Below are 24802 nucleotides of genomic sequence, written 5' to 3' on the forward strand. Positions count from 1 at the left end.
AAAGGTATATATATATAATAATTTAAAAGTGAAAGTAGTGTATGCTTGATTTCTTTTTAAACAATAATTTGAGTATAGGAAAAAAATCTACTTCGAGAATTAACTGCACTATGTTGTAAATGTTTTCGGCTCGACGAAGATTACTTTATAAAAAGATGTCCGTGATTTTACAAAAAGAAGATATCTATATAAAATATACTTTTAAATTGAACATAAAATCAACCCCGGTGCATTTTCTTATCTTTTCTTTTTTGAATCGCGATGCTTATGCTTTAGCTTTGATCAAAATTGAAAGATTTAATTATATTTTTTTACAGCATTAATTATATTTTTATTTTTCTTAATTTAGATCATGTGTAATTTATTCAGTAAGAAAAATAAAATGAATACATAATTAATATAAGAAAAATTAAATGAACTTTGTTTTCGCTCGCTATATATATGTGTCACAAGTCACAACTTCTGTTTTCTGAAGGGGAAAAATAAATCTCATTTCCACTTTTCATTTTTTTCAACTACACAAACTGAATATATCTATCTAATCAGGACTTGTCTTGTGTGATGAAGCCACGGGGGTCGAAGGCAAGGTAACTTGTCAAAGTTTACTTCCTGAGGAAATTTGGTTTCAACGTGGTTCTTTCTTCAAGCAATGGCTTTCCTATTATAGAAGAAAAGATTAGAATAAAGTTGAAAGATTAGGTTCATTTGAAAAGTTAAATGGCTGAAACCTTAGTTACGTGACTTTGGACATATATGCTAATATCATTCTCACTACAAAAATATAATTTTTCATACATTAACCCCACGAAAATGCTATATCATAGTAATCACTTTTATATTAGGTTTAAGAATAAATTACACTCTCTTTCCTTTCATTTAATACATATTATACGACGATCCCCTCCTACTTATTATACGGTGACCTCCTCCATAAATTATCCCTCTAATAAATCTTATTAGTTTTGCAACTCCATTACAATTGAACTCTTTCTTATCACAATTTGATTTTCGTTAATGAAAATTTGTCATGTGTATTGCACATGCTTCTTTAATTTAAGGACAATCTCTTAAAAGCTAAGACCTTTCTTAGTTTTTGAAAATGAAAAAGTTAAAGACATTGAAAGTAGAAGCTCATGTTGAAGTATTTTGGGTTGAAGTTCATGTGTAAACATCTCCATCATGAATAAGCATGTCCATCTGTGCTAATTTTTTGTTCATGTGCATTTAATTTTTTTCATGTGGTGCGATTATTATTTCTTCACATGTGTTTCTTTGTTGAGTTAATTTTTTTTCATTGGGTATTGTTAGGTGTTGTTGGGTTGTGATGTTGTGCTATCTTTCCCAACTCAAGAAGGTTTTTTTTTTTTTTTGTGAAGAGATTTTTAATGTTGTTTTGTTGCTTTGAAGGTATTTGAACAAATGTCTCAATTAAGGGTTGGATCTTTTGGCAATGTTAGTTGGAGTGCAACTAGTGTTTGAACGACAACCACCACCAATACTTCGAATAAGAACAACAATGACCACCAACACCAACAACCACCATAGATTGTGCGTAATCCTCTTTTGGATGACAGCTGTCAGTAACACCGACAATCATCATGCAACTTCTAAATGGTGACAACCACCACCACCAACGACCACCACATGTATTGTTGGATAAGTAGTCTAATAATTTAAGAGGGGGTGAATTTAGTTTCAAAATTTCCCATTAACAAATTTTTGACCTCCTTCTAATGATAGGTTCAAAATGCAGAAGAAGAAGCAACAATCAATTTAATAATGTTCTTTAAACGTGCAAGACAAAATTGATTGTAATAAAATAAATAAGATAAGAAAAGAGAGAAATGCAAACTCGATTTATACTGGTTCAACCACTTTTCGTGCCTACGTTCAGTCCTCAAACAACCCACTTGAAATTTTTCACTATCTTTGTAAAAATCATTTTTACAACTTCTGAACACTCAAGGAATCTCTTTTTCTTGTGTTCAGGAAACTCACAATTCAAGAGACAACCAGTCTCTTGATTATAATTGACTTTCTAAGAAGAACAAAAAGATTTCTCTCCTTTAGAGTGGATAGTACAATTTGAAGTTCTTGGATTAACTATTCATAGATTTGCAAGTGTTTACCTAAGAGTTATTGAGAGAACATTTGCAATGAAGTTATCTTGGAATATCTCCCTATTACTTTTTGAAGTCAGACACACATATATATAGGCTCTTCGTGCCTTTTCAAAATGATTTGAAGAGATGTGCCTTTTCAAAAAGTTTTTTCTGAATTTTTTTCACTAGTAATCGATTACACAGTTATATTTTGAAGGGTCGTGACTTTTGAATTTGAATTTCAAGAGTTCCGTTGCTGGTAATCGATTACAAATATCTGGTAATCGATTAACAGATATTTTGCAAAATTGTCTTCTTGTAATCGATTACATTGTCTGGTAATCGATTACCAAAGTCTTAGATGTCTTGGAAATATTTTGTTTTGAGGCAAGACTTGATCTTGAGTTAATCTTGAAGTAAAGTTTTGTTTGTTGAAACAACCTTATATTAATCTTGAAGAAATGTTTATCCTTTGAAGCAACATTATTTGATTCTTCTTTAGCATCATCAAAATCATGTATTCATACATTCACATTCTCTCCCTTTTTTATGTCTTGAAATTATCAAATAATTTCTTTTCAGCATCATCAAAACATGCATAATTCACATGTGCAACCCAATTCTGGAGGTCACCTCTTCTGCACCTCCTTTCACATGTCAAAACAACGCACACTAAACTCACTAATGGTTCTGGTTTTTGCAAATCCTAGCAGAGGAGATTTAGGGATTTCAAATTACTCAGTGTATGTGGCTAAATTAGTAACGCTTATTTTTGTATTTCAAAAAAAAAACTAACATCGTCACTAACAATTTCGGGTTAGAGAAAGCAAGAGAAATACAATTTTAAGTAGGAGATTCACGTGTAATAAATACTAAATAGTGGAAAGTGAATATAGTTGCTCTAGATTTAATTACGTACCTTTGGGGAACACAAATAAAAATGAAAAACAGGCGTGTATTAGCATAATATGGTGCGATTTGTGAAGAGTAAAAGGTAAGCGTGCAATATGTTAGCTGATTAAATTTTTTATGCGTAAAAATAAAATAAGCATAAGGTATTTATAACCACTCACACAATACATGCTCAATTAACTGGAATTATACTCCCGTATGTTAGCTGATTATTTAGTATAACATATATGTACATCAATTAATTGTGGTAGAAATAATATATGATCGTCAATTGTAGCTGATTATTTCGTTTATTTTAACAACATTTGCCCAACCAATCAAAGTTATATCTCCGTATGTTTGCTGATTATTTAGTACAACATATATTTCATGGGAGACAATTCTAGTGACTTAAGTTAGGAACATTATGAAAAAATAGCAGGGTTATATATCTCCGGTCTTTGGCAAAATTATATCCTCGCCAGTATTATCAGAAACTTTTTGAATACTTTTAACCAAAAAAATGACACTTTTAGAGCAACTGATATTATAGCGTGTAGAAAAAAAATCAAACTCATAATTTTATTTTTTATAAAAAAAGAAAGAAAATTAAACTTAACGGTGTCTGCAGCAGCCAAATTATGATCCATTTTATATACTCCATGGAATTCAGTTTTATTTCATCTTATGGGAGTCTAAGAAAGGTCGTTGTTGATAACTAAAGTAGTAAAGTATATTTCGCCTCTCCTTAAATAAATAAAAACACCAGTCAGTTCCATCCAAATTGGGAACAGGTGGAGCCTAGTTTCAAATACGAACTTTTAGTCATTTTGATCCTTTCTTTTTCTTTGACTTTGATCCCTTTTTATATACATGCTTACTCGTGAATTATATCAATGATATAGTATATGTAATTATATAGAACGGACTTTACAACTACATAAATGAATGACACATAGTTTAACGTGTCCAATTATATATATTAGAGAGAGACACGGACTTAAAAATTATCTACAACAAGTTAACAACACACGAAATTAAGGTGCATATCTTTTGTCTTAATTTTTTTTTTTTTACGAATTCCATCAATTTCGTTTGACATATAGACGTATCAATTTTTTTTTTGTACGATTTATATGATTAATTTAAAGATAAACAAGATCCGATCACAAAGAGTTAATTAACCAAACGTATTTAACTCATTATATCAAATTATAGTTAAACTTGGCATCTAAAAATTATTTAGCAGTTGATATGTCAAATAAATATTATTTGCCTATGTTGGTTTAAAATACTATGTATGTGTTGATGCTATTCTTTCTTTTTTACATTATTAATTTTGTGACTTTTTGTTGTGTTTTTTTTTTCGTGTGGGGCTTTGATTTCTTGCAGTATTCTGATGATTTATATTATCAATGAATGGCAAAATGTTGTTTGCATAAATGTAGTCGTGGCCTTAATTTTTTTTTTATAAGAAGTTCTTCATGCTTATTGTATAAATAATCGTGAACAAAATTTTCAAAAAAAAAATCGTGAACAATATAAATGTAAAAAAATATATTTGCTAAGTAAATAATTTAACTAGATAATGTCAGAAGAAAATGTGATAATTAAATCTATCATACAATCATTAAAAACGTTATAACCAAGTTATATATTTCCCGCTTCAGATTTTATTTTAAGTTTTATGTAATGTATTTTCCTTTATTTTATTCACGGCGATCTTAAAAAAATTAGATCAATTTTTTATATTCATAAAAATTAAACATAATAAGAAGATCACACATTCTACTCAAATAAGTAAACTAAACTTTCTTGATAAATTAAGTCAATTTAAACACTAGTTATTCTTATTTGCCTAATATAAATAATAAATCTAATAAAATGAGTATTTTTTATAATTTTTCCACAACAATAGCTAGAATCTAATATAAATATAAATGATTTTATTTTATTACTCTTATTTTGTATGGGCATTGACTACTAATCAATTGTACAATTGTGAATAATAGTTTTGAATTAATAATAAATTTAAGATTTAGGATGGGGGAACGTATAGTTATTATTATTAGTATATACTGAAATGAAATCGATCGAATCTTGCAATTATCAATGCATATATATCTCTAAGTCACACTTGTTTTGTCAATCTAGCACGTACCCATTTGTTTTTGTGAATGAATGGTACTAATGACAACAAATCTACGATCTAAACACTTGTTATAATCAGAACATGCGCGCGATTAGAAAGGAAACAAAAGACAGAATTGCATGAATACAGGGATCTATAGATCAGATGCCAAATGTTTAGCTAAGTCGTCATTAGAAATTGCCTTCTCCCAAGAATATGGCTAATTAAGGTCAATCATCAAGTCAATATAATAATGACTTGATCAAGTGGTACATGAGGATGAGCATTTAGGCAGCCATGGTGAAGGAATATTGTGGTGTTGAAATCTCCAGCCACCTATTATCTGCTACATACCATGAAAGGTATCCATGCATGTCTCATAAATTGGTCTGCATGATAGAGCAGGTGCCCAAATTATTAAGAGAAAGGTGCTGTAAAATTGCCCCAATAATCGCTAAATGCTCCCCGCCCACAGGCTGCTGCGTTGGAAGATTGGAATATTACAGCTACTTACACTACAATTTATAGTGCCAATAAATCTCAAATAGTAAAAAGCAACCCTGAATTTAAAGATTTTTTTTATTGGTGAACTTGTTTGGATAAATTTATCAGAAAAGATTTATACAAGAAAAAATAAGATGAGCTTGTTCATAAGTTCAAATGCACAAGCAATCGAAGAGATCTAGTTTAATTAGTTAAATAATATATGTAAATTATTATAAAATTTTATCTATAGATAAAATAAAATTATGCATCAATTAAATTGTAAAAGTTTTCTGATATTTTAGAGAACTTAATTTGTTATATGTGTAACTTCCTTTTTGTTGGCTTAGTCCCGCATTATCCAATTTTTTTAATATAATTAATTTCAATAGTGTTATAAGTAAATATTCCTAAGTTAAAATTGAATCATTTCCATATGTATGTTATGCGGAGATCTATTATTTTTTTTCAATGACTAATGAGGCTGAAACCTATCATTTTTAATGAATTTAAAATATATTGATGGTGTTGGAAAAAAAAAAAAGAAGGGAAGGGGGGACCCTCTAGCTTGTTGGATTGGATAATAAGATGAAGAGGCAGTGCAATGTATTTATCTCATTTCATTTATCTGGGTAGCGGAGCCAAACAGGCTTACGCGGAATCTGACTGCTGCCCGAAGTCATTCTCAGTAACTGCTAATCACTGACACGGTCAGCTAAGCTAAGCTACCCCTTCTCTCTCTAAAACCTTTGCCATTGTCTCCCACAACACCTTACAACTTACAACTTCAATGTCTGAGTCAAGACTCATTTATTTATAACCACCACCAGCTCAGGTGGCGCAGCCAAACCAAACCCACAAGAGGTTAAGAACAAGTAGAATAACAAAACCCATTCTTCACCTCTCTCCCATCGTAATAATGGGTCAGAGCCTGAGTTGCAGTGGCAACCATGACCACGGCCTCTTCACCGCCGTGCTGCACGGCGACCTTCAAATTGTCACAACTCTCTTGGATTCCGACCCTTCTCTCTTGCACCAAACAACTCTCTACGATCGCCACTCTCCTCTTCATATTGCTGCAGCCAATGGCCAGATCGAGGTCCCTTCTTTTTCTTCTCTCACGCGTTCTATTCACGCAAATTCACTTCTTCTTCTTTTTACATTTCTCTTTTTCTTTCTTCCAGATTCTGTCTAGGCTCTTAGATGGATCTCTTAACCCTGATGTTTTAAATCGCCACAAACAGGTTACTAACTCTACCTAAGTTTTTCCCTTTTTTTTTTTATAAAAAAAATGGTATATTTTGCTTACCCTTCATTCTTTTGTGAATGCTTCAGACTCCGCTTATGTTGGCAGCAATGCACGGGAACATCGCCTGTGTGGAGAAGCTTCTTCAAGCCGGAGCTAATGTAAATGCTTCAATTTCATTGCTCTATTGACATAATAATATAAATGAAATTTGGAAAACTGATGCGTGTGATTTTCAGGTTTTGATGTTTGATACTATTTACGGGAGAACCTGCTTACACTATTCCGCTTACTACGGCCATTCTTCTTGCCTTAAGGCTATTCTTTCCGCTGCTCAATCTAGTCCAGTGGCTGCTTCTTGGTTTGCCCCCTTTTTTCTGTTTCAGTATTGATTTCGATGCTGTTCTGTTTTTTTTTTTTTTATGTTATTAGTTTTTAGTGTTTTTTTGAATTGATTGCAGGGGGTTTGCTCGGTTTGTGAATATTAGAGATGGAAAAGGTGCAACGCCATTGCACTTGGCGGCTCGTCAGAGGCGGTCTGAATGTGTACATATTCTATTAGACAGTGGAGCTCTTGTTTGTGCTTCAACTGGTGGATATGGGTAAATGATCTATCAAAGATTGGCTTGAATGATTGAATCTGATTATGAGTTTTAATTTTCTGTTTTTGTGGAGTAATCAATCCAATTGCTATTTTCAGCTGTCCTGGGAGCACTCCTCTTCATCTAGCAGCTAGAGGAGGATCTCTGGATTGCATTCGTGAATTGTTGGCATGGGGTGCAGATCGTCTTCAACGCGATGCATCTGGGTATACTTCTGTTTCTCAGCCCAAATTCTTACCATACAGAAAAAGGGAATATTGGGTTTGAGACTTAGAGTGACATATCTGGACATATTTAATTTTAATTTGTGTGTCTTATTGGTTGTTGATTATTTTATCCGAGTCATTCTAAAATCTTTGATATGATAATTTCATCCCTTATTGGGTGTGTATATGCAGGCGTATACCATATATGGTTGCCCTTAAACACAAACATGGAGCCTGTGCATCATTGCTAAATCCTACATCTGCAGAACCTCTTGTCTGGCCGTCTCCATTGAAGTTCATCAGTGAGCTTAATCCTGAAGCCAAAGCTTTATTAGAGCAGGCCTTGATGGATGCAAACAGAGAAAGAGAGAAAAACATATTGAAAGGGAGTTCTTACTCTCTTCCATCTCCATCTCATTCTGATGGGGTAGCTGATAATACGTCTGAGGTAATTCCTCACCCTCTGCATGTACGTACCAACTTTTTGTGCTTTTCAATTGAATTGAATCAGAGTATGGATAGTTACTTAGAATTAAGTAGATTAATAGTAGGATCTCATGGAACAATTTTAAAATGATGGAAAATTTCAAACATCACTAGTGTGCTTTTAAAAAAAATAATAATGATATGTTGATCAATTTTTTAAGCTGTCCAATACTGCATAAACTCGCAGTTTCTCCCCTGCCCCTTTTAATTTTTTTCAACTGTGAAAATATTGGTACTTGGACACACGAAATATCTCTATGAGAACTTACGGACAACCAAATAGTAAAAACGAATTTGAATTGAATTATTGAGATTTAAGCAAAAGGATTAATCATGGCTAAGGGATTGATTATTTTGCCTAGTGAAATCCTTCTTCTCTCCATGGTGTGTAATATATATAGTTTTATCCCCCTGGCATCCTCTTTGCCATCATTACTCTAGTTAGAGAAACATATTCTCCTTTTCCTTGAATCATTATATTCATATCTCTAATTGTAGGTTCAATAAAAACTACATACTGATTGCGGGATCTGATATTGTGCAGGTTAGTGAATCCGAATTATGTTGCATCTGCTTTGAGCAGGTGTGCACAATTGAAGTTCAGAACTGTGGCCACCAGATGTGTGCACAATGCACACTAGCCCTGTGTTGCCACAACAAGCCCAACCCTGCCACTGCCTGTCTTACTCCACCAGTTTGTCCATTTTGTCGAAGCACCATAACAAGACTTGTTGTTGTGAAGACGGAATGCCACGATGAAACTGATCAAGACAGTGTTGATATCAACTGTTCCAAGCTGAGCAAGTCATCAAGGAAACTTAGAAACTTGAATGACATTGGTAGCAGCAGCTTCAAGGGACTATCTAGTGTTAGTTCATTCGGGAAATTGGGTAGCCGCAGCTCTGGAAGGATTGCTGCAGAGTGGCTTGATAAACAGTGATGGCAATTTGCAATTACTTGTGGTAATCAATGATTCCATATTGGCAAAGATACGGTAACTACAAAGGTGCTTAACCGGCAAGGCAAAAATCAAAGTTAAAAGGGAAAGGAATATTATGTAATTTTGGGAAATAAGCAAAGTGAGTTGAAGTGAAGTTCGCGGTAGGTACCAAGTGTTGTTGGGAAAAAAAGAGAAGGGGATGTCATGTTGTAGTAGTATTATTATTACTTGAGAATGAAGAAGCATCACCTGCGTCGATGATTTTGGGCATCGTCAATAATTTTATGTTATTTTATCATACGTATCCCAGTAAAGTGGGAATAATTTCTCTCAAAAGTATAAATCAATAATATTATGGGAAAGTGTATTGCTTATTTGCATCTGATTTATTTCTTTGTACCGATATGATATAAGCAATAAGATACAAAAGAGAAAGACAAAAGCCTTTTGTTGCTTGTCATGTGATCATGTCTCCGTGGGTAAAATAATTACTGCACTAACTGATTAGGAGCATGCCGGCTAATATATATAAATATAGCTATATCATATACCTTTTTATTCTTCCCATTTCATCAATCATTTTACTATATACTTTTTTCTTTTCTTTTCTCTTCTCTTTATTATAACTTGTTGATAAAAAATTGTATAAATCTAGTTTGTTTCATATACAAATAATAGAAACTTGGACAAGATGAAGTCATGCGTCACATTTTTGGCTGGGTTCCTGGGGAAGTCACATGATAAAACGTAATGTTGACACGTAAAATTGGCGTCGTGAAACTATCATTGATCTAATGACTGAATACCGAATACCCTCAAGCCTTGTGTTTGGTCTAATAATAATTTGGGGTGGCCACCACATATACCAACCGGGTTTGTTGGGACTTTTCACACCAAAAACTGAAAATAGGAAAGAGACACAGTATAAAAACAAACAAGGAAAGTTAAGTACATGCATGGCCAATGGCCAGTGCATGTGTCATTTCTCCATACGCTGCGGTGCAGATGCAAACGTGTTTGACCTGTCCTTTGAGGGCTACGTTCTAACTCCCACCTCAATCTGAATTATCAAAATGTAAAATTATTTGACAAGGAAGTTATTAGTGATGTCTTATAATCAATTATGATTATATAACAAGCGATAATGTTTTTTTAAAAAAAAATGAATGAATAATTGATTGATAAAATTTATTTTTAAAAATTGTTTCTTAAAAAATATTAAAGAAATATAAATCAGTTGATTAAACAAAATGTGAGTTATTGTAAATTTTTTATAATTACATTCGATTCTTACTTTAAAAAAATATTTAATATTTTGTACAGAATCTAGCAATAATTATCTTATTTTGTATTTTGTTTTTGAACAACCCAAATACGTGACTAGCTATTGATTGACTAAGATATTTCAATACCAATGATAGGAATTCACTTTTATATCCCTAAATTTGTTGCCAAGGTATAGGGATTTTATCCCCTTCTATTTGTGACTAAAATGACCTGGCCTAAAGATAAAAATCCTAAAACGAACCCTACTCGGGAGAACTCAACTCATTGCCTCAGTCATAACTTAAACCATTGAGCAACATTCACAAGGCTACTGTGAAAACACAAACCAAATATGAAAACTTAGTTAGATTTGTTTATTCCTCAAACAACAAGAAAATCTTACTACGATCTCAAATAATGACCAACCAAAATTAGTATTTAGTTGACTAGACCCGATTTATTAATTGTTTAATAATTATTGTTGTTTTAATCTTATAATAATATTTATTGATATATATATATATATATATATATATATATGGGGTATACCTGTCGCACTTGATGTGACCAAATGCTAGCTACAGTACACAAATTAGTTTAATATAAGTATATAACTGTTAGATAAGATTATATAAAATATTTTTATTTTAGTTTATACATAGTAATTAAATATATTTTATTAATTTAATTATTATACAAAAAAATAATTTGTCTAATTTGATCATTTCTAATTTTAAATTTTTAAATAGTATATAACCCATAGATCCAATTTGTTTAGCCTATATATCTATTTTTCCAAAACTGAGCCAAATTAGTAAAATTTTAGTCTACTAACACACATTGATCTATGATGAGTTAATTCAAATGAATCGACTTAATCACTATTCTTTGTTTCAATTTATGTTATCACGATTTTTTAAAATAAAAAAATTGACTTTTATTCAACGAAAGAAAAAGAATCACATACATATAATAAGGACTAATTAAGGAGGTCCAGTTAGTAAGAGACCTCGACAAATCATTACATTTAATATTTTACAAGTTAAAAGACAATCGCCTTTTAAAAAAAGCAAATAAAAAGATAATCTTATTATTATTTCTATATGAGGTTATAAATCTAAATTTATTGTGATAACAAAAATATTTATTATTATCTTTTTTTAAAACATATTTATCATCTTCTTTTTCATATTTTAACCATTTTTTAACGAATATTATTCATGCACACATAAGATGTGCGAAACGTTATTAATTCATTTGTATTATTACATGCATGGATCATGTATAATAGTAGTATTTTTTTAAAAAAAATTTAAGACATTAAATAACATATGAAAGTATAAACGAAGATGAATATTAAAATATTTAAATATACATTTATTTCTATAAATTCTTACAAATATATACTTATAAGTTATACCTACGTCCATACTTTTTTTTTTTTGAAGTTATACGTCCATACTTGATACTAGTACTTGTTTTAAACAGGAAATTTGCCACTCCTCTTTCTCCTTTCGTGATTTATGTAATATTTTTTGAATTGAAATCCAATTAATGACAAAACTTCTGCTAAAAGTGTCTGCAAAGTGTAATTCCATTACAGGATGTAGACAGAAAAAAAAGGACCCGCATAAGTTTTTTCTTTATTAATGAAAAGAAATTAAAAAAGATTTTAAATTTTACAAAATTATCCGATATTACCGTATTAAAATGAAAAAAAATCAATATAAATATATTTTTCTTCGGTTTTTAGTTAAAAAGGCAAAATTACATATTTGATCCCCAGTTTCGGATTTGATCTCCAGTAATTTAATTCACTAATTTGGTCCCCCTATTTTGTAAAATCGTGTAATGTTATCTCACAGGTCACAATTGGACGTTGACCGTTAACATGCGATGTTAACTGTCACATGTCATGTTCTTATTGGATGATGGCTGTCACGTGTCATGTTGTGATTGGTCAATAAAAATAACAATACATTTCATCTTTCATGGAGTTGACATCCAATCACAACATGACACGTGACAGTCATCATCTAATAAGAATGTGACACGTGACAGTTAATATCACTTATTAACCGTCAAAGTCCAATTGTAACCTACAGGACTGACATTGCACGATTTTACAAAATAGAAGACCAAATTCGTGAATTAAATTACTGAAAGACTAAATCCGAAACTGAAAATAAACTGAGGGATCAAATTTACAATTTTGTCAATTAAAAAATATTTTAATTTGAATAATAGTTTTATTTTTTACTTTTTATCTCTTATTTTATCTGTACGATTAAATGAAACAATAAATATATACAACCCTTTTTTTTTAATGAAATAGAGAAATACAACATTCTTGACGTGAATATTTGTTTACAAAATTGACATTACTCACTATAAGTTATTATTAAAAAAATGACAAGTGGAGTTACTATATACTTACTACTTATGTGATTATTAGAATTTTTAAAAATACGTATAAAAAAAGAAAAATTACAAGATACTAATAAGTAATTAGTTTAGATTTAGAGGATATACATTTATTTTTAAACAAATTTTGAATTCCAAAGTTATACTGATACATGATAAAAACTCTTATTAGAAGAATTAAATATAGGGAACTGTATATATTTTATCTGGAATAAAATTACTTCCAAAAAAATACTTATAAACCTAGAAGAAAAAAAACAAGAATATACAAGATGTCACTGCCATTTATCTTTTATAAGATACTTACTACGGTCTCTGCCGACAGGTTGCAGGAAGAAATATCTTGGAGAATGAGTCATATTCAGAATCACATGTGGCCTTTTGCAGTATTAAAATGGAAATAATTAAGAATCTCATAACCTTCAGTTTTGGATCTATCTAATCAAAGTGGTTATTCACATGAATCCGGATAAGTTAAGAACATATCACGTACAGTACACAATAGGATGAGTAATTCACTTGTTTGGTTATTGGAGGAGTTTTATAGACATTTTGTGGACTGAATAATATGTTTTTTTGTTTCTGTAAAAAAATATGCTTTGTTATTGAAAAAAAATAGTTCAGAATTTTAATTAAAAACTGCTAAATAATCCTTAATTAATCTTCTTTTATATATTCTAAACTAGTTGTTGAAACACATATAAAAACCCTTATATTTTTTTTATATATTCTAAACTAGTTGTTGAAACACATATAAAAAACATTATAAACATTATAGTCTTTTTAAATATATTTTTTATTTCTAGTATATAAGACTTTTATCTTTAATTCCTGCTAAATTTTTCCTACGAATGGGCTATTTGATATTTTAAAAGTTTTGTTTTAATTTTTTTTTGTTATTTAAGTAATGACATGTCCGTTAAATAATTGATAGTGTGATTTGTGTCGACTCAAAAATCGCTAATATTTATTAAAAATCGTCAGGTACGACAAAATTCCATTTTTCTTCATCTTCTCAGGTAGAAATGGAACAATTTCCGAATTTTCCATTTCTTCTTCTTCTTCTTGCCTGAATAACAAGTCAAAAAACCCAATTTCAATTCCACCATCATCTTCTTGTTCTTCTTCTATTCATCTTTCATTCTATACATTCTAAAATTCCAAAACATAGTTTTTTCATGTGTGACACGTTACCAACCTCTCTCACTCTGCGTCTTCGAGCTAGATATGCCCCATCTCTCATTTTGTGTATTCTTCCTCCTCGCTAACCTCACCTGCCTCTCCGTCAAATCCAAAAGAGACCCTTACATAATCCTCTGTTTCTCAATCCTCCTTGTTCAACCTTCTCATTCTTCGACCGAACAACCCCCCCAATTTAGACCCTGATAACATCTATCTCCTCAGTGACACCCACGTTGTCTTTGTCGTCGTTGTAAAAAACTATGACTTCCACGTGCGACTCACAGCCCCACCCTTTCCTCCTCTGGCATCCTCAGTCCCCACGAACCCTTCACTTTCTCCTACCCTACATCCCTCTCTGTGGAGTTCTCCTTCTCCGTCTTTAGCAACGGCCACGACCTACTCCTCATGCTCGCTGTCGGTGACAACATATCGAACTACGTCGGTGTGGAGTTCGACACGTCCAAGGACAACAACATCCCCTCAGTTGTTATGCTCGCTCGGTTGTTACTCTCCATGTGCAAATTTGTATTCCACTTTCATTTCATTTACGTTTTCTCTCCAAAAACCCCTCTTTCTCTCTCTCTCTCTCTTCTTTCTTTTTTCCTTTAAACGTTGACCAATGACATGACACCGTTTCGATGGTGATGAAGATGATGCAGTGGAGGTTGTGGCCCCCTCTCGTCTCAAAGAAGTATGAGGTGAAAGTCGTCGTGAAGACCTTAATTCTCCAAGGCTGTGATCTAGTGCGCGCGTCCACATAGAAAGGTTTTGTGCTCTAGATTAAGTGGAAGGGTCCCAAACTTACCTTAAGCTTTTTGCAATGCAACGTTGTTGCTAGAAACTTCACCAAAGAGGCACACCCTGAGCAAAACGATGACCTCATTTTGTGGGATGAGGAGTTTCACGCCCTCCGCACAACGTGTTCAAATACCATTGTTAACTAGTTGGCAAGTGCACCAATTTTGTCACAAGTAGTAAAGTACTCAGAAGTTCGAGTGTCGAATCCACAAGGACTTTATTTGTATTTAGATTTATGCAAACCCAATTTCCAAGCAAGAGATAATGAATTTAAAACAACAGATAAAGAAAGATAGGAAATAAGATAAAGATAAAAATAAAAAGATAGAAAAGATAAAAATATTTAAGTTAAAAGATGATAAAGATAAAGATAGAAGAAAAAAAGATAAGATAAGAAAAATAAAAAATTAAGATAAGATAAAAAAGACAATTCAAAATATGATAATGTTGGGACCTAGCTTGCCTTATTTGTCTAAGATGTATTATTTTAGATTTTTCTCTATCAATTTGGTGAATTTTTTCCTACCCACATTTGTTAGAATACTTGCCCCTGATGTCTCACGATGACAAGCCTATCTTACCTATCTATCTCCCAAATGTCTTTGCAAAGACTCAATAGATAAAATACATGAAGTTTTAATTCTAGATGTTTGCTTTGATGCATGGGCATAATGCAATCACTCTATGTCTAGCAATGATTTTATTAAGATACCCCTCCTTTTAGTTATATTAGAAATGATCCTCTGTCGAGCGACTAATTCCCAAAACAGATGCATGCAAAACCTTTCTTCTGTCGAGCACCTAACTCTTAAAGATGATGCAAGGATGAATGATATATGAAATTGAAATAAGAGAGGATAATAAGAAAGAAAACACCTGTTTGCATTGATAAATATGAAGTGTATAATACATCTTTTGGCTTGTTAGGTCTACTAAGCCCTAACTAAGGGTTTAGCCTCTCATAGCCACAAGAGGCCTTACACTTGAAAAAGGGTATAGAAATTTAAGGAGGAGGAGGAATGAAAAAAGGACATAAAAAGAAGGATTTCTCCTATTTGAGATAGGCTTAAGATGTATTCATTAGAAAGTTCTGAGTCTCCAGGGTAGTGTGGGATAATGTCTTTTCTCCTTGCCTTGACTCCCTTTTTATACCTATTGGAATAGTATTGGGCCTGATGCCAAAAAATCTTCCTTATTTATATTTTTCATATTTTTTAGATTTTTTTTTTGTTTTTAATCTCTCATTTTCATATTTACAAGTCATAAATAAGAAAAATATTAATTTCTAATATTTAAGCAAAAAATAACTGTTAAATAAATATTTTTAAAAATATTTTTAACATATTTTTATTATAAAAAATAGTTCATATTTAACCGTTATCAACCATACCCCTTGGGAAAATCGCTTTCTCTCTCTTCAACATCTTTCTCTTGCAATTTTAGAATAATTTTCATTTGGGGGTTTTGTTGACTTATTTTTTTTGTAATTTTAAAAAAATAATAATTTTGTGGGTTAATTGGAAGGTTTTTACTTTCTAAAAAACATTACAGTATTTTTCTTTGATTATTCGGCGGTGTCTTTGACTCTTGATTAACTTGGCCCTACCTCAATTAATTATTTTCTTAATTTAATTAAAAGAAGGTCTTTCACTAAAATTACAAAAATCACAAAGATATTTTTTACATGAGCTTGACCCTAAATAAAAAGACCTAATACATTTTATTGTGTTATTTTGTGATAATGAGTTAAGGGATTAGAGTCAATCTTGGACAAAAGAAACTAAAATTCTAGAACTTATCCATAATACACTAATCGATTGCTGATCCCCTCCTCTCCCTCCCAATATTGAAATTTTATCATCCATTAACAGGCGAAACATAGAGTAAGTCCTCATTTATTTTAACATTAGAGAACCAATTTTTGCACTTTTTAATAAAGAAAAGAAGGATTATGCACGGATAAAATTTTTTACATAATTATTTGATCACAATTTATTATATATGATAAATTTATTAATTTTTAAAAATAATTATCTTAATATAATTTAAACTGTAATTTATAATTGAATGATAATCGTTAAAATCTTTAATAAATAAAACAATTTCAATGTAAAATCACAACTAAGATTATTTTAGATACAAATTTCACTTACATCTAACGTTAACTTTGAAACAAATGTAACATATAAAGATACAAAGCAAAAATGGCAGATGTTGATGCCAAATAATAACGAGGAGTTAGCCAAAGCCATCTTGTCCACACATGCATGAAAACAGCTCCGCAAGTGAACCAAACCCTTTATTGTGTTGCCTCACTTTCCTGTTTTCTCTCTCTGTTCCGATACTCTGCCTTGGACTTATGGAGTGAGGGGGAGCAATGGTACCATTCATAAATAGTGAATTTCGCTCTGCAATATTATTGGTTTCAGCCAATGCAAGCTCATCATGAGGGTCGTAAATAGGAAGACTTTGGTTCCTTCTGTTTTCATTAGCAGCTCTTCTTTCCACAGCAAGAAATTGACCAATAGATGGTGGATTTTTTTTGGCTTTCAGCTTCATTAATTTTACTCCTTGAGCCCAAACAGCATGACCATGAGCTAAAATTGAACCTTTTCTTTTTACTCTTTAATAGTTCTGCCTTAGTTCCTCTTAGTGATCTTCTAGACAGCTCTACAATGCTAGAGACACCCATAAGGCTCCCAAGTGTGATACTTTGGTCCGGGAAAAAAGACCCCGTGGACTGAATCAAAGAAACATATATTTTTAGTCCATAAGACATTTCATATATATATATATATATATATATATATATATATATATGTTCCATGCTTCACTTATATATGAGTATATATATTAAAACTCGCCCTTGACATAAAACCCAAATTACTATTATGAATTTCATCAATCAATGTTGAACAGTACCACATGAAGTGAAAAGGGAAGGAGGCGCGCTTAATTAAAATAGCATTGATTCTTCATATTGCTCGCCAACAAACTACAATGTACTAACTAGCTAGTGAGTATTCTATCTACAGATACATTCTAGATGGTAGGTAAAAGTTAAGAATGATCTCTGTTGGCTGTTGCTACTTTCGCAACAAAAAATTGCATAAATTACGCAAATCTTTAATCAAATGTGAAAGTATTTAATAGGAGATAAATTGAATGACCAACACACTTTAACTGAATTCAAGTGAGCACTGCATTCTAAATCTGATAATCAATGACTTCCAGAGGCAATTACATTTGCCCAGCCAGTAATTTGGTCATTGTTCTACGAAATGCAACAAACACATTAACTTTTTAACTTTAAGACAGGAACACTGTCATATAAGAAGGTGAGGAATTAAAGACAGAAAGTTGCAACATAGATGATATTTTTAAGACAGGAACACTGTCATCAGGAGAAGTATAAATCATTTATAGGTTTTCCCTCTCACAACTAAGCTTGTTCTTAATGGCTTGCAGTATTGATTAAAATTTATACAACATTTCTGATATTTTTATAGTTTGATCTCAAGATGCAGTTGATTGGCATCAAATTTTATTCTCAGTGAATCTTCAAACTATCACTTAAATTACACTTTCTCATTTGTAAGGGTTGCAACGTTTAACAGAGTTATCAGGCTATCCAAAATCCTTAACTTGGAGTAACTCAGTGTCATACTCTCTTAATTTAAAATAGAAGTGTATCTAATTAGTATAGTATATATAGAAGTTTTAGTTTTTAGAAATATGATATAATGTAAGTTTTTCTTTCTTTTCGAATAAACTTGTAATTTTCTTTGATGGAAGGTAGGCATATATACGAAACGGTCCTATCATATTATATATATATATATATATATATAGTGTGTGTGTGTGTATGTGTATCAAATTTAAATTCATAGCTAATTATGTCTAATTTGAATAGCTTGTCTACTAAAATTTCAATAATTAATAGTGTAATATTTTGTCATAAAAACTTCCGTTAATTTAATTAAATTACTATAAAATATAAACTTTATTATAGTTTTCAAAAATTAAAATAATAATTAAATAACATAAAATTTAAGCTTAAACTTTTCTTCTATCCTCGAAAATCAATATGGTAGTAAGAGTTTACAACACAAGGGAGGACCCAGACTTAAATAACAAGGGAGCAATCATAAAAAATGAATTTTATCTAGCAAATATAATATATAATTATAAAAAAACTGATTATATAATAACTATAATTAATAAAATATAATATTCAGAATTACATAAAAACTAAATTTTATAATAAATAATTTATAATTTAAAGAGTAAAAAATATAATATAATAACTAAATTATGATAAAATATAATATTTAAATAAATTTTCTAAATAAAAAGATAAGATTAGTATTGATTTTATAGTTTGGAAAAAAAAGAAAAGACCTAAAAACAATCATATAAAAACTAAAATTAATAATTTAATGGGTGTAGTTTAATTGATAAGATACACTTAGTTTATGTGAAAACACTAAGTTTGATACCTAAATACTACACTCTTAGTTCACACCAAAGGTTTGAAGCTTATAGTGATTTTATAATTTAAAAAGTTGGGACATAAACTTACTCTATAATAATTAAACTTTGGTAATAAAAAAATAGTATTTAATGTGATAGTTTAGAAGAAAAAAAATATTCAACAAAAAAACAGATTATATAATAACATACAAAAGAAATTATATAGTAACAAAATTTAGTTAATAATATTTTTTTAAAACAAAAGTGATTTTTTTATATATAAAATGGATGCCTCCTTCAAGATTCACGCTGTTGCTCGCTCCACTGTGATTCTTACTTTTTTTTTTTTTTTGAACAAACTCAACTGTGATTCTATAATTAGGGGATTCTATAATTATATAAATATAATAAGTAATAATCTATTGAACTTAAAATTTAGAAGAAGAAAAATCAGAGGGGGTCAAGGCCCCCTTCCCTAAAAGTGATTCCGCCCCTAAACATATTCAACCAAATGAACTACACTTTCTTGGAAAATTCAAACTTGAACTAATTTAGTAATTTTTTTTGTCTTTATAATTCTGTTTTTTTTATGCAGCTTTATTGTTCTGTTTGAACGTTGTATCAGAGAATTGATTAAACACGATTAGTTAAATAATTCAATTAAATGCTTATTTAACAAATTCTGGTCAGAAGAGAATTTATTTATAAACATAATTATACAAATTAATTAAAATAAGTTACAAAAACACATTTTAATAGTTTTTTCTGTAAAACTTATTAAAAATGCATTACAAAATGTAATAAGAAAGTTATAAATCATTTCTACAAATTCGAATTCATATAAACTTTTTTAGATAGGATTACTTCCTAATTTAAAACCAGTGAGAGGAGTGACTGAATAACTTCATGCAATAAATTATGGTAATTAATTAATTCATCTACTGAACTGAATGGATACGGAAGGTAGGCATATATACGATCCATCATAGGCAATTTTAATTAATGCAGAAGCATATTAAACCAAGAAGAAGATTGCTTTAAAAAAAAAAGACTGCTCACCTAATGCAACCTAAAAGGAGATTTCGATTATTGTCCAATTTAATAGGAAAATTCAACAGAAACAAAGTATAGTTGTCGATAATGTTTCAAAGCACACTTTAACTCATTAAATGTCGTAAGATATTCCTTGACAGCAAAATATGCACCGACTTATAAAATGAAACAAATTAAGGCCATGACATAAGAAATATACAAAATAGCTGGTCCAATTATATACATCCTAGACGTTGTTCAGCTAAAAAGAAAAACAAATCGATCAAAAGTACTCATCTGAAAATATTCAAATCTCATCCAAAAGTATAATTTATACACCGCTGAAAGTCAAAACTCGATGATAACAAACCCTTTTGGAGAAAGAACAAAAGTAATTAAGAGAATAAGGCTCAGTACTAGTAACATGCATCAACTAATAATTTCCTTCATTGATTTAAATTTTCACAGCACATCTATTTCAGCTTAGTTTTAGGAAAAAAAAAATTATTTATTTTATTTTAATTCAAAATACGTTTGATCATATATACGCATACTAATTACTGGTGATACATATACGTTAATATAAACTTTTGAGGAATGCTATAAACTTATTTTCTATTGAAATTTATTAAAAATTATAAAATTAGAAAATAAAATTATTAAATATAATATGGGATTCACAAATTTTTGTCATGTTGAATAAGTTTCAACCAATAAAAAAATTATGTTTAAAAGCGTGTATTAGAGAATATGTTTTTAATATTTAACTTTTTTTATAATCAAAGCGTGTGGGAGTGTAGAACTTAAAAAATCATTAAAAAGAGTACATGAAACTTATAATTATTTAGTGAAATTTATCATAGTATTTTTTAAAAATCAATAAATAATTAATTTTATAGCATAAACAAATTCATGTAACGAAAAATTATTAAATAAATACTTAATTAACCTGTTTATTTTCTATTATCTATGTAGTTTAAGATTTGTTTTTTTCTTCTTCACAACATGTAGTTGAAGAGTTATACTACAAAATAAAGCAACTTATTTACCAAAAAAACAAAATAAAGCAACTTTCCACTATTACGTTACATGTAACATAATTAATTTTTCTGGTTGTTGAAATTTATTTCCATAAGGTATTATGTAACTAGCAATTCTTTTTTTTTATTTATAAATAATTAGAAAAAAGTATTAAAATGAGCTTTGATTTATTTATTCATTTAATAAATAATACTATTAATTAGCAACCAACCTAACTTAGCAAAAAAAAAAAAATCACCCTTAAGATGGATTATTTTTGCTTACATTGTATTCAAAATTGAGTTAAATTTAATCTCAGTTCCTAAACTATTTAAGGGAGGATAAGTGGATAAAATTAAGAATTTTAAAAAAAGATTGATACACATTAAAGAACTTTTAAAATTATTACATGCAACATTTTCTTAATCTTTCCATCTTCTACATGTCATCCAACTATTCATTTCAATCCATTCTTTAGGTTGTATTTGTCATAAAAAAGAAAAATAATTTATCAAAGAAATTTTATACTTTATTCTATGAAATCTATATCTCTTATATTCTACTTTATTTTTTTTTCTATTTTTTTCCTCTAAACTAAATGCATTCTTAGGTAAATTTTAATCTCCACTCTAAAAAAGAATTTTAACGATAAGTATGATTGTGAAAAAAGAAGCACAAAAAATGAAATGAAATAAAATAGAGTGAAATAAATAAATAAAAAAACTAAATTTTTTTGTTAAACAAGAAATAAAAAAAATGAAATTCACGTTAAAAAGTTAAAAAATTAACAAAATTTCACCCAACCAAACATACATGTACACTATATTTTCACACAATTCTCTTCTTTTCTTTTATTTGATAATCAGAGAAGTGGTAAAACACCAATTCCTCGATGTAGCACTCGACAGTTTAGGCACAGAAGTTTAAGGAACTTTTTATGTATCCAAAAATTATCCTCTTGAAGGCTATTCGAAGTTTTGTGTTTTTTTTTTTAAAGAGGGTGCAGTTCTAACTTTTAACGACCCTGATTACCTGAACAAATAAACAATCCCAGAAGCATGCAGGACAAAGACAAAAATGACAGTATATTCTATTCTAATCGAGTCAGCTAGTCACATGACCCTTTCTGGAACGGGAACATATCTCATTAATTGGTACTAGCACTTATCGATTATTCGATTATATCGACACTTTATTTATTTATTTTCAATTGTTACGCCAAAACCAAAATTATTCTTCTCTGCCTACAAAATTCCTATTCTTCCCGGCCGTGTTACATCTACAGAAAAGCTTTGGTTTAAGATTTATGTTATGTTTGATAGAGACGAAAAATTATGAAAAAAAAAGTGAAATGAATATTAAAATTTTGCAAGACTCATTTTTTCTTTTCATTTTCATCTATTTTATTTTCACCTTACCAAATATACACTTAGAGAGAAAATAGTGATTTTGGAGATAGAGAATCAATAAAAAAAAATATGGAGTGAATAATTAATTGAAAAAATTAATTATAAATAATTTTATGTTTAATATTAACAAGTATATAGGATTGAACAATTCCAAATCATGAAAGAGATTTTAAAAAATAGGTCTAATCATTCTTTTTTTGTTTTTAAATGAAAATGGAATGATGCATGAAATTATATGTAAATTTAGTATTATTGGGATACGTTTAAATCATTTCTTCTTATAACGAGAATGCATATATATAATCTTATTCGGATCTAGTTTATTACAAAATGAACTTGTAATATGGAAGTGATTCCATTTTTTTTATAGATTATAACTTTAATTCGTTTCTTTCTTACTTTGGACATAACATATCTATATATAAATTCTTTGTTTTCAATTAGTAAAATATAATTGAATAATTAATATAGATATTATCGTTAACAAACAGATTCATTGATCGATATTCCTAGTATAATAGATGTCATCACGCTTACATTTACATTTGAGAGAATTATTACTATCATTATTACTTTGACTCCGACGATTTGCTAGAATTATTTGATCTTAAAAGAAACCTTCTATAATCTTACATTTGAAGGTGTAGGTGGGTGGGGTGTTAAAAACTGGGATGGGCGAATTACGGGTATTTTAGGGAAAAGATAATGAACAAATAAAAGGAATGATAATTAAAGATACAGTAAACCCTCCTATTGTTAAGAAGTCATTACAATTTATAAAAACTATTAAAAATAATTTCTGAAAATTATTTTTTTAGGGGAAATTTATTTAATTATGTGCATATTCAATTTTGATAAGATTTTTTTTTTTTACATATTTGAGAGTTAAGTTTACATTTTTTTGTGATTTTAGATAATTATATTAGTGAGGTATCTTTAATTTAAGAAAATGTATTTATTTTCATTTCAAGATTTTTAAATAAAAAACAAATTAACTTATTTCATTTCATTTATTACTTTTAAATATTTATACAAAAAATGATGAAAACAACAAAGCCCGATTTTAAATATTGTATCAAAGATTTATTTATTTATTTGTTTACAATTGACTTATAATTCAATGTAGTTGTGAACATAACAGATGAAATAATATTGATCAAGATAAAACAAAAAAACAAAAGAAAAAGTTACCCATATACTATAATTTTGGTTAATGTTTTACTGACCTCAGTGTCTAAATCTGATGAGGAATCTGTAGAAGAAGACGGAGAGCCAGTGAGTAAGGTGTTAAATGATATTGACCCCCCATTCTCACTGTTTCTGACCAATTCAATCCTTGCATTCACTGGCTGCAGTAAACCAAGAGGCCACCCCTCATCCTAACATCAAATCAATTGTAAGTTTGTAACGAAAAAAAGGTTCATAGAAATTCACATATATAGCAGACGACAGATAACAGAAGAAACGAAACACAAAGAAACAACCAAGTATTGATCAAATCAAATATATATAATACGCATGCAAACCCACAACCTCAGAAATTATCACAGACCCACCACTGAAATCCCAGAGGAAACAACATCAATCCCAAGCAGGACTCGTGAGAAAATTCCAAAAAAACGAACATGCATGGTGCAGTCAAAAGTACCTGTTGACCCATATTTTGCATAATACTAGTTCTTGATTTTTTATAGCACAAGGCCATCTAAGCTAGATGTTAGATAGGACTGCAGGAATCGTCTACTCCTTGTTGTTCTGTGCTATGCATAGAAACTGCGAATTATTGCCAAGAACTGTGAATATAGAGACGCTAGCTGTTGGTAAAATCCAAGTCCAATATATTAGAGCAAGAATGGGGTAAAAAAGAGTGACATAACGGGTGAGAAAGCTTATCATTTGCAATAGGCAATAGCCATTCTCTTCAGCTTTTTCTATAGCTCTGTTGACTATAAAGAGAAACACAATCATTAATTGTGTCGTTACACTAACGGGTCATAAAATAAAATACAATAAAAACTACTAATTTCTGAATGACTCGGATGCCCTCGCTCCAGGAGTGTAACGATTCAATATTCCTTCCTTTTTCGAGCAACTAATTAATTAACCATTGT

General features: G+C 30.0%; 1 protein-coding gene and 1 pseudogene across 1 annotated transcript; one reads left to right on the forward strand and one right to left on the reverse strand.

Annotated features, from left to right (window-relative positions):
- The first annotated feature begins 6215 nt into the window (after nt 1-6215).
- Nucleotides 6216-9547, forward strand: LOC114377023 (putative E3 ubiquitin-protein ligase XBAT31). The gene is made up of 8 exons (XM_028335393.1): nt 6216-6706; nt 6792-6851; nt 6943-7014; nt 7093-7214; nt 7315-7455; nt 7554-7661; nt 7854-8109; nt 8692-9547. The coding sequence occupies exons 1-8, from the start codon at nt 6527-6529 to the stop codon at nt 9085-9087; spliced, it is 1335 nt and encodes a 444-aa protein (XP_028191194.1). The 5' UTR covers nt 6216-6526; the 3' UTR covers nt 9088-9547.
- A 7360-nt stretch (nt 9548-16907) lies between these two features.
- LOC114373646 lies at nt 16908-24579 on the reverse strand (annotated as a pseudogene).
- Between the last annotated feature and the right edge of the window lie 223 nt (nt 24580-24802).

This window comes from Glycine soja, chromosome 11, assembly GCF_004193775.1.
Source record: "Glycine soja cultivar W05 chromosome 11, ASM419377v2, whole genome shotgun sequence".
NCBI classification, from domain to species: domain Eukaryota; kingdom Viridiplantae; phylum Streptophyta; class Magnoliopsida; order Fabales; family Fabaceae; genus Glycine; species Glycine soja.